At 64.5% G+C, this 10,058-nt stretch overlaps 3 protein-coding genes across 3 annotated transcripts in view; 1 reads left to right on the top strand and 2 right to left on the bottom strand.

The window, feature by feature from the left end:
* The first annotated feature begins 216 nt into the window (after positions 1 to 216).
* LOC104830521 (sodium channel modifier 1-like) lies at positions 217 to 2,227 on the top strand. Its single transcript, XM_010565485.1, has 8 exons — positions 217 to 301; positions 856 to 926; positions 1,010 to 1,098; positions 1,173 to 1,270; positions 1,347 to 1,441; positions 1,573 to 1,700; positions 1,831 to 1,963; positions 2,048 to 2,227. The coding sequence occupies exons 1-8, from the start codon at positions 251 to 253 to the stop codon at positions 2,145 to 2,147; spliced, it is 765 nt and encodes a 254-aa protein (XP_010563787.1). The 5' UTR covers positions 217 to 250; the 3' UTR covers positions 2,148 to 2,227.
* Positions 2,228 to 3,261: 1,034 nt separating this feature from the next.
* TMOD4 (tropomodulin 4 (muscle)) lies at positions 3,262 to 7,504 on the bottom strand. Its single transcript, XM_010565484.1, is given in 11 exon segments — positions 3,262 to 3,354; positions 3,441 to 3,585; positions 3,675 to 3,818; positions 4,032 to 4,139; positions 4,648 to 4,778; positions 4,998 to 5,087; positions 5,685 to 5,807; positions 6,272 to 6,428; positions 6,515 to 6,619; positions 7,389 to 7,424; positions 7,427 to 7,504. Coding segments are annotated over 11 exon segments (1,104 nt in total). The 5' UTR covers positions 7,469 to 7,504; the 3' UTR covers positions 3,262 to 3,331.
* A 596-nt stretch (positions 7,505 to 8,100) lies between these two features.
* Positions 8,101 to 10,058, bottom strand: part of VPS72 (vacuolar protein sorting 72 homolog (S. cerevisiae)) — a 4,800-nt gene continuing 2,842 nt past the window's right edge. The window contains exons 2-6 of the mRNA XM_010565597.1: positions 9,670 to 9,822; positions 9,411 to 9,522; positions 9,118 to 9,297; positions 8,861 to 9,002; positions 8,101 to 8,582 (exon numbers count right to left, since the gene is read on the bottom strand). Coding sequence (XP_010563899.1) covers positions 8,189 to 8,582; positions 8,861 to 9,002; positions 9,118 to 9,297; positions 9,411 to 9,522; positions 9,670 to 9,822 — 981 coding nt within the window. The 3' untranslated portion in view covers positions 8,101 to 8,188. The remainder of the gene's footprint in view (positions 8,583 to 8,860; positions 9,003 to 9,117; positions 9,298 to 9,410; positions 9,523 to 9,669; positions 9,823 to 10,058) is intronic.

Below are 10,058 nucleotides of genomic sequence, written 5' to 3'. Positions count from 1 at the left end.
CCCCCTCCATCCCTCCCCCCAGGGGGGCTCTCTGCCCCTCCCCCCGCCAGGGACGGCACCACGGAACTACAACTCCCGTCATGCCGCGGGGCCTCCGCATCCTGGGGGCACGGCAGGCCCTCCCGCCCCGCCCCTCGCACTCTCTAATTGGTCTTCGTTCCCGCGCGCAGCCCGCCGGGAAAAGCCACCCGGAAGCTGGGCGGTAGGAGGGTGGTTCCCATAGTAACCGCGGGCCGGCGCCGGGGCCGTCATGTCCTTCAAGCGGGAGGGGGACGACCCCGGTCAGCTGGGGGTGTTGCAGGTGGGTCTCGGCCCCTCCACGACCCACCCCAGGATCCCCCAGACTCTCCTCGAGTCCCCCAGACCCCCTCCGGGTTCGCCGCCTTGCCCCGGCCTGCCCCCCCAGCCCGGTTCCCCCCAGCCCTTCCCCGCTCCTCCCTGCCCGTAAACACCGTTCCTTCCCGCCGTCGTCCCTGCCTGCAAATGCTTCTCTGCCCCCCCAATTCCCCCTCACCCCTGCGGTGTCTTGACGCCCCCCCAGGGTTCCTCTCCCATCGCCCCAAATACCCGCCTTGGCCCAGGCCGCACACCGAAATGACCCCCTTCCCCTGCCTCAACCTGTGCAATCCCCCAAACCGCCCCCTCCCCAGCCTTGACACCCCAATTCCCCCACCTGTCCCCCGCCTTGCTCCCACAGAGGGGGGGGTCACCAGGGTGTCCAGGTTTCCTGGCCTAAGGGGGAACAGGGCTGGGGGCAAGGACTGGTTCCCTGTGGAGCGAACTGGGGGCAGATTCCCCCCCCAGCAGCAGGCTCGGGGGGACGAGTGCTCACCCAGCCCCCTTGGTCTCTCCCAGAAAAGACGCGTCGCGGACCTGTTGGCCAACTACATCCCTGAGGATGAGGCACTGCTGCTGAGGAGCGGGAGGTGAGCAAGAGCCCCAAGAGCAGCCCCCTCTCCAGCTGCTTGTGGGGTCCTGATGGCACCTTTTTCCTTCCCTCTCGGCATAGGTACGCCTGCACGGTGTGTGCCCACCGCCCCATCTTTGACACGCTGGATGTGCTGACGGTCCACAGGGCTGGCAAGAAGCACATGGGCAGTAAGTGGGAGGCTGGCAGTGGGGTGGGCTGTGCCCAGCGAGTGCGTCCCCCCATCCCCTTTGCTTTCTTCCAGGCCTGCAGCGCTTCTACGGCAGGAAGCGCTCGCTCCAGGACGTGGCCCAGAAGCGGCAGCATGAGGAGGAGGTGCAGGCAGAGGAGACAGGCATGCAGGTTGGTGCGGATGCCTCTTCCTCACCCCACTGGACCCCCTGCCCATGCCCCCCTGAGCTCTGTCCCCTCTCCCCAGGGCTCCCCAGCACCTCTTCTGGCACGGACGAGGAGGATTGCCCGGAATGCTCTGCTGAAAGCAGCTCCCTACAGCAGCTGCTGCCGGAGGACGGGGTAAGACCTTTGGTTTCGCTGCTGGAGGACAAGAGAAAGCTCTGGGCTTTCCAGGAGGGACCGGCAGCACTGTGGCCTCACCACCATTGGGCATTTGTGGGATAAGGCCCTGACTCCTCCTGCCATCGCAGGGTGGAGGGAAGCAGCTCGCGAGCTGGCATGACCCAGACAGGGCTGAGTGCCGCCCCGACGCTGCCATCGCAGAAGGATGGAGAAGCTGTGGATGCCAGCCCTGCAGCCCTGCTGCTGGGGCACCGCAGTGGGCGAGTGGGTAAGGGCCAGCTGGCAGCTCCAGGGCTGTGCCAGCACCAGCAGGGCAGGGCACCCGGGCTCTCAGCCGGGCCTCTCCCATTCCTGCGGGTCTCGACAGCCCCTCTCTGCCCTCCCAGACACACCGAAGGCAGCTCCGGCCCAGACGCAGCGAGGAGGCAAAGGAAAAGCTTCATCGTTGGCCCTGAGCCAGCCCGAAGCCCTCAGCCCTGAGAGGCGCCAGGCCCTGGAGCGATACCTACAGCTGCGGAGGTGAGTCTCAGGCCTTGTTGGCGCGGGGAACCCTGTAACGAGCTGCCTCTCACTCCCTCCCTCTGTCTGTCTGTCCGTCCCCAGTGCCGGCTGGATCCAGGACCGCTCCGGCAAGTGGGTGAAGGACGAGAACGCTGAATTCGACTCTGACGAAGATGAGCCACCTGTACTGCTGCCAGCCTGAGGCCCCCCTCTGCCCCACCGGTCCCCATGGGGACAGTCCCCTCAGGCTGTCCCCAAGCCCCACCGTTAATAGAGGCAGCTGGAGAGGTCTGAGGTGTCTGAGCCATTGTGGCAGGTCCTGGGGAGTGGTGATATTGGGGGTCCTAGTGTTCTGCTGCCATGGGGTGCTCAACCTGCTGCCTTTTTGGGGTGTCTCTATCCTGGCCAGAGCCATGCAAGTGCTGCCAATCTCGACGTGGGCTTCGGCCCATCCCCACCTTATCCCCTCCTGTCCCTGGCCCAAGTCACGCTCATTTTTTCACACGCTGGCAGCTGCCTGCAGGTCATGGCCTTTCGGGGTGGCAGCGCTGGGTTCTCCCCCTCCTCCCCAGCCCTGGCAGCTGTCCCAGTGCTTCAGAAAGCACCCAGCTGTGCTGCCCTCCCCCTGCCTCAGTTTCCCCTCCCCTTTTTCTGCCAGCCGTTGGGTGCCTGCAGGTGCTCCCGCATTGGGGGGCACCCATAGAGCTGTTGTTTATGGGGCTGCACCCTGAGCCGGTATTCGTGCCCCTGGGACAGCACCCACCACCCACCCAAGGGTCTCTCTGGGCCCCAGGGCTGGACCCTGTCCCTGGGGGGGCTCCCTGGCAGTGCTGCCCAGTGTGATGTTACCCCTGAGCACCAGGATTTACCCGCTCACTTGGCTCGTGACTATAAATAGGTGGTGGGACCTATAAATAGGCCCTGTGTCCCCCCCACCTGCCTTACCGGGCTATGGGTGCCAGCCCCCACGGGCCCTGGGTGCCCGGCTCTGTGCCACAGGGGCACCTGGCTGCCCACCGGAAGGGGTTGCCCTGCTCCCCCCACCCCTCCTAGTGTTGTAACCCAATCCCCCGGGTATAAATACCCCGACCCTGCGGCCCTGCTGCTCCCTGAGGGGATCCAGCCATCCGGCTTGGCCCCCATGGACTAACGGCTGGAGGCTAACAGGGGCCTCAAGCCCTGCAAGGGTGGGGGAACCCCCACTGCCTCCCCAGCAGTGTTACACTCCCTCAGCCCATCCCTACAATTCTGATTCTGGCCCCCATGCGCAAATCCTTCCCCGAGACACATCCAAACGGGTCCTGAAGCCGCATCTCTCCGTCCTCTTTATTTACAGCAGCCCCGGGGAGCAGGAGCCGGAGCTTGTTAGTGCCTTGGGGGGCGTCGTTAGGTTTTCTTCTGCTTGCGACCTGGGGGCAGAGGAGAGGATGGGGGGGTCAGGGCCGGGACCCCCCACTGCGATTCCTGCCCCGGAGGGGATGCGGAGGACACTCACGGAGCTCGTTGTTTTTGGTGATGGCGATGGCAGCGCGGGCGCGGGGGCCTTGCTGCGTGAAGTGGTAGCCGAAGCGCACGACGGAGGGGCACTGCTCCAGCATGGTGGCCATCTCCATCTCCACCGTGTCGCCCAGCCTCTGGCACTGCAGGGCCAGGGTGAAACTGGGTGTGGCCAGGAAGTTGGGGACACCCATGTCCTCTCCCTGGGCCACCCATGGGTGCCCGTCCTTACCTGGTTGTCTACCTTGAGCTCGCTCAGGGTGGTGTTGTGGTACATGGCCTTGATGATGTTCATCATGCCGGTGCTGGTGATGAAGTTGGATTCAATGTTGAGGCTCTGCAGGGTCTTGTTCTCCATCAGCATCTCAGCTACAGCCTGCGTGTCACCTCAGGGTGTCACCTCGGGGTGTCCCCCGGGGCTGGCACCCCCTCTCTGGCACATCCTGGGCCACCGATGCCCCAGTTGATGGTGGAAAAGCCACTGTCACCTGGCCTTGCTGGTGCCCAGGATGGAGCCGGGGCAGGGGACCGTGTCCCCTCCCTGTCTGGGGACGTGTGGGGACATGGGGAAGACGGGGTCGGGACTCACACTGGCCACAGGGTCATTGCTGCGGGTGGCTACGAGGCTGAGCTTTTTGACGTGGGTGTTGGTTTTCATGGCCTCGCAGATGGCCTTCAGCGTGGCGATGGGAATGTCCTATGGCAAGGGGACGTGGGGGTCACCAAGGGGATGGGGACATCCCTGAGGATGCAGGATGTCACCAAGGGAATGTAAGTGGCATCGAGGGGGTGTAGATGTCTCCAAAGATACAGAGGCATCCCCAAGAGGGTGCTGGATGTCACCCAAGGGATGTAAATGGCACCGAGGGGATGTGGGATGTCGCCAAAGGGACACGGATGCCGCCAGATGAGGACCAGCACCCTGGGGTGCCTCAGAGCCACTCAGGTTGGGGACAAACACCCCAGGGATACCCCAAGACAGGCACCAGCCCCACAGGGACACCCCAGGACAGCGTGTGGCACCCGGGGACGTCCTGGGGACACTGGGATAGGGACCAGCCCCACTGTGATGCCCCCCAGCACCTTGGGGTGCCGTGGAGACACCCTGGGATAGGGACCAGCCCCATGGGGATGGGGATTGTCACCCCAGGAGTGGGATTAGCACCCTGGGGACACCTTGGGGACACTGCCACCAGGTCCCTCACCTTGATGTTGTTGAGGTTGACGTCCTCCAGAGCCCCGTTGTTGGCCTGGATCTGCTGCAGCGTCTCCTCCACGTTGGTGGGATTTGGGGGCTCATCCGGCACCGGCTTGTATGTGTCAGGCTTCACCACGCCTGGGGCATACGCGTGTGTGTGGGGACACAAGTGACTGCGCATGGGGGCACGGGCACGTGGGGACACACATGTTTGCACACACGTGTGGGGTCGCCACAGGGGATCCCGGAGGGGTTCTGGTCCCCAAATCCACCCCAAACAGCCCCATGGTCCCTGTGTCCCCTGTCCTGGGGAGCTCGTCCCCGTGTCCCCTGTTCCCGTGTCCCCAGGTCACTCACTGTTGATGCCCTCTGTGTTGGAGATGGTCCCACTGCAGATCGCATCGTAGTACTGTTTGTTGCTCATCAGCGTGTACATGCCCAGGATGGCTGTGGGACCGGGGAAGTGGGGGTCAGCAGGTGCCCCAGGACCCCCCCCCGGTCCCTTTGTGTCCCCCCGAGGGTGGCCACAGCCCCCCCAGCCCTGCTCAAGGTGGGCTGGGGAAACCGTGGGGAGCGGGTGGGCTGGGGGCCAGCTGTGAAAGCTGAGCATGGGGGCACGGTGCTGCTTTTAGCTGGACCCTGGCGGGGACCCAGGGCGGGGGGGGCAGCACACGCCTGGCAGCAGGAGGCATGGGTGTAACACGGGGCTGCAGCAGGCGTGCAACACACTGGCCGCGTGCAACGTTTCCCCCCATACAACGCTTATCCTTATGCAACGTGCTCCCTCCCTGTGCAATGTGCTCCCTCCCAGCGCAACGGTGCGGTGCCATGTGCTGCCCCCATGTGAAGCCGCTGTGGGACACACTGTCCCCATGCGATGTTGTGGGGCAGCCTTGTGCAAGGTTGTCGTGCGATGCAGCGGCCCTGCACGAGGCTCCAGTGTGACGCAGCAGCCTTGCGCGAGGCCCCATGCGAGGCCACGGTGCGATGCAGCAGCCTCATGCAAGGTTGCGGTGCAATGCGGCTGCCCCGTGCAAGACCCACCGGCAATGTCGCACATCTCGGCTTCAGTGGCGTTGGCCAGCGCCTCTTCCAGCTCGGGCTCCAGCGTGATCTGCTCCTCCCGCGGGATCTCCCGTGTTGGGTTCTTGGGCACAAAGGGCTTCCCTGGGCATGGGGACGCGGGTCACACCCTGCACAGCCTCGCACCAGCCGGGTGACACCGGACGTGGTGGTCTGGGGACAGGGCTGGAAGGGGCGCGTGGGGATGCGGCTGCTGCCGGAGGGTGACCTCCCTAGGGGTGACTGTGCCTGGGGGTGACAGTCTGGGGGGGGTTGTGCGACCGTACTGGGGGGGTGATGTTACGGGGGATGGCCATATGGGGGGGTGGCATTGCCAGGGGTGGCTGTACTGGGGGTGACATTGCAGGGGTGGCCATATGGGGGGTGACATTGCCAGGGGGTGGCTGTGCCCGGGGCTGGCGGGGACCCAGCTCGCCCGGGACACCCGAGCTGCTGGCGAGGACCGTTCTGCTGAGCTAAATATACCCGGCGCTGCGCGGCCCTGTCCCCCCTCGTCCCCGCTGTGTGGTGTGTGGGGGTGTGTGTGTGTCCCCCCCGGGTCCCCGAACCTTTCTTCTCGCCGGTGAAGGGCACCAGGTCGTCACGCTCGCCGGCCTCCAGCGCCTGCTTCTCCAGGTGCTGCAGCAGGGCCTCCCGGTCCAGCGGCCCCGTCGGGCTCTTTTGTGTCTGGTCCCGCTGCCGCAGCCCCGCCGGCAGCAGCATGTTCTGGGGACCCACCATGTCACCCATGGGGGACCCCGATGGCCGGGTGTCACCCATCCCACTCGTCACCCCCCCACACCGGGACCCACCTCGGGGTCCATCTCCAGCAGCTCCAAGTCCAGCTGTGCCAGCTCCTCAGCTGACAGCTCCTGCAGGATCTTGTCCTCGTCAATGTCCCGGTACTTCTCCAGCTCCTGCCGGTAGGACGTCATGGTGAGGGACCAGGAGGTGGCCTGGGGGGGGAGGACAGGGGGGCTGAGCAGCTGGCAAGAGGCTCCCTAGGGTGGGGGGATGCCCTGCACTGCAAGGGGACCCCCACACACCACGGCGATCCCCTCCATGCCACAACCTGCAGGGTACCTTCATGCTATGGGTGGTATTGAGTTCCCACTGGGCTGGGGGGGCCGTGGGGCACCACAGGGTGGGGGTCCAAGGCGGTGTGGTTGGGGAGCTCTTGGGGAAACTAAATCCTAGCTCCGAGGTGCTCCCCAGGGCCAGGACCCAGTATCCCCCCTAGACTCCCCCACTTCTTGGGGGGAAGGTCCCAGTCCAGCAGCCCCAGCCCCCCTGGACCCCCCCCAGTGCCCCTTTGCCCCCCAGCACAGAACCCCACTTCCCTGGGGGGGGAAGCAGGGGTAAACGCTGGGGACATGAGTCCCCTGACACCGGGGTTGGGTCCCCCCTGAGGAACCAGGTTGGGATTTGCCCCCCAACACCTGTGTCCCCAGGGCTGGGGGAGGAGACACACACACACACACACACACACACACACGCGCACCTGCTCCCCCCTGAGAGGGACCAGACACCCATGGGTGAGAGCCAGGGGGCTGCAGGGTGGGGGATCCCTTGGAAAGAGGATCCCCAATACCACCCAGGGACCCCAGAGTCAGCGTCCATGGGGGTGATGTGCCCCCCACCACCCTGGGGAACCCCACCCTTGGGACCCCCACTCTGAGGCCCTACCTGGCCGCTGACTGGGGTGGTGGAGCCTGCCTGGGTGTGAGCCCCGGTGCTGAGCCAAGGGCTCCAGCCGTGCAGGGCATGAGATCAGCGTTTTATTCTGCGAGCCGGCGGCGGGGAGGGGCGAGATCACATATCCCCAGGCGTTATCGAGCCCTGCCAGCCCTCTGCCGGCTCCACCCCAACGCCCTGGCATGGCAGGGGCACCCCTGGGCAATGGGGGGGGTGGCCCTCGTGAGCCGGTTGCTCCCCATTACCTCTTGGGGTGCCCTGGCCAGGGGGGAATGGGGAGGCTAGGAGGAGCAGCCACAGGGAGAGGCTGAACCTTGTGCCTGGGGCCCTGCAGACCCTCGGAGACCCCCGAGCCCCCTCCCAGGGACATTTTATGCCCCTTCACCCCAAGACTGTCTAGGTGACTCTGCTCTCAAGTGCCCCCCAGCCCCCAAAATTGCATTTGGGGGTGGGTGTGTGAGGCCGCCGTCATCAGGGCTCCTGTGGCAGTGCGGGACTGTGAGCAGCAGCACCAGGGATGAACTGCTTGTTTATTGTAGGGTCTCGGAAAACAAGGGGTGGTATGCACCCTGTGTTTACTGTAGGGTCTCCTGGTGTTGCAGGCACTGCACGATGAATGGAAATAAGAGTCCGCACCCTTGCTGTATGCAGGCTACTCAGATTTATTTCATTTTTATATAAAAAAAAGTAGGAATGAGATAAATAGAGCAATGAACCGTTGCCCACGAGAGTCAGAGCAAGGAGAGGCCTCAACCTGGAGCGGCCATGAGCCCCCCATGGACCCCTGGTGCTCAGGTTGTGGGGACGCTCTGCTTGATGATGATCTTCTGGCGGGTGGGACGGACGTTGGGGTCAGGACCAGGGGGAGCGGTGGCCCCTAGGGCGGCGGAGGCAGCGGCGCTGGGCAGCCCGTGTGCTGTGATGTATTTCTTGTAGGCCTCCCGGATGATTTTGAAAGCACGGATGTTGGAGTAGGGGATGTCAGTGATGGGGTCACGGTAAACAGCTGGTTTGTGGGTGACGGGGCAGATCTCCCGCACTGGCAGCCGCGGTGGTTTCACTTTGGGGAAGAAGCGCTCGAAGGTTTCGTCATCGCTGAAAGAGATGAAAGTGCGGGAGCACTTCCCGGCAGAAGCTGGAGCTGGGGCTGAAGTTGCTTCGGCCTGCTGCGGGTCTTGGTCCAACCTGCAAGAGCCACAGTCAGTACCCAGGAGACCCCTGGGGTGGGGAGAAACCCTGGGAGAGCTCCCATAGTGGGCAGAGCTGCCAAATCTGCTCAAGCCAGCCCCTAGGACTGGAGCATGGGGCTTGCAGGGCTCTAAGGTGCTGCCCAAAACCCACTTTTCCCTCACCATGATGGAACAGAGCCCAGGGAGGGATCAGCAGCAGGAGCCAGGGTGTGGCTGGGTGTGGTGGGGCACAAAAAAATCCATTGCGGCCATGTTCAGGTGACCCCAACCTACCCTTCCACATCTACATTCTCCTCCTTGCCCGGCTCTGGGATGAGGGGCATGGTGACGGACCAGTACCGGATAACGGGCCCCACGCACTTCCGCTTCTTCTGGACCTGCTTCTTCTTGTCAGCTTCCAGGCGCTCGTAGTTCTCTGTGAAAGTGGCAACAAATCAAGGGAGAGGCTCAGCACCTCACTGACACCCTCACCCCCTCTCCCTGTGCCATTTTGGGGGTCCCTGCACCCCTTGGCACAGCGCTCGGCTCACCCAGGGAGCGGAGATTGATCTCCTCTGTGATCTTGGCCTCCTCCAGCAGCTCCTCCTGCGTCAGAGGCCGGTCGTAGTTGGGGCCACCCTTCTTACGCTTGGACTGGACCTGCCGCTCCTGGATGCGCAAGAAGGTTTGGCGCGTGTGCTCCGTCGTTGACTGTCGCATGTGCTTCCGGCCTGTGGCAGGACGATGGGGCTCACCGGCAGGCACTGGCTGGCCCGGGTCACCAGGAGCTCTCCTGGAGGGGGCCCATTTCCAGCCTGTCCCGTCCCGCCCTGCCTGCACTCACTGTCTCCCACGTCATCCTGGAGCTCCAAGGGGATGGATTTCACCTCTCGTGGCTTCTGGGAGCTGCCGCTGGGGATGTCCGTCTTTTTGGGACGAAGGCTCTTGAGGGGCTCCTAAGGGATGGGGCGGAGAACATGAGGAGGGAGAAAAAATCCCCCAGGCCATGGCTTCGGCCTCATTTAAACCTCAGTTTTTCCTAATGAGGAGCCCGTCCCCTGCCCACAGTGCTGGGAAGGGGACCCGGAGCCCCCTGCCTGTACCCGGTAAGCCTTGGTGACAATGCGGCGGCGGCGCTTAGGCTCGCTTTCGTCCTGGTCGCTGGCGGGTTCTTCGCCCTCATCGATGTCGAAGTCCGAGTCCACCTCGTCGTCGCTGTCCGACTGGTCACCCCTGTACTCGTCATCGCCTGACTCCTGTGGGGACAGAGGGGCTGAGTCATTCCCTCCCCCAACCCCCAGGGCTCCCCACGCCGCAGCCCCGAGCCCCAGTGCCCTCCCACCCCGAAGCCACGGGGGCCTCATTGCTACTGGACTGGGGGGGGGCAGCTTCTCTAATGGCTGGACACCCCTTATCCCTATTGCTCGTCCCGTGGCCCCTCCTGCTGCCCCGCAGCCCCCTGCCCAGGGGACAACTCCCTGGGGCCCCCGGT

This window comes from Haliaeetus leucocephalus, unplaced genomic scaffold, assembly GCF_000737465.1.
Source record: "Haliaeetus leucocephalus isolate CR32 unplaced genomic scaffold, Haliaeetus_leucocephalus-4.0 Scaffold193, whole genome shotgun sequence".
Taxonomy (NCBI): Eukaryota; Metazoa; Chordata; class Aves; order Accipitriformes; family Accipitridae; genus Haliaeetus; species Haliaeetus leucocephalus.
This window is presented reverse-complemented; position numbering and strand designations above follow the sequence as displayed.

Bases quoted from the DNA above. Each gene is read 5' to 3' on its own strand.
- LOC104830521 (XM_010565485.1), top strand. From the start codon at position 251: ATGTCCTTCAAGCGGGAGGGGGACGACCCCGGTCAGCTGGGGGTGTTG. The intron at 1,099-1,172 runs GTAAGTGGGAGG...GCTTTCTTCCAG, and splicing joins TGGCAAGAAGCACATGGGCA to GCCTGCAGCGCTTCTACGGC. The intron at 1,271-1,346 runs GTTGGTGCGGAT...CCCTCTCCCCAG, and splicing joins CAGAGGAGACAGGCATGCAG to GGCTCCCCAGCACCTCTTCT.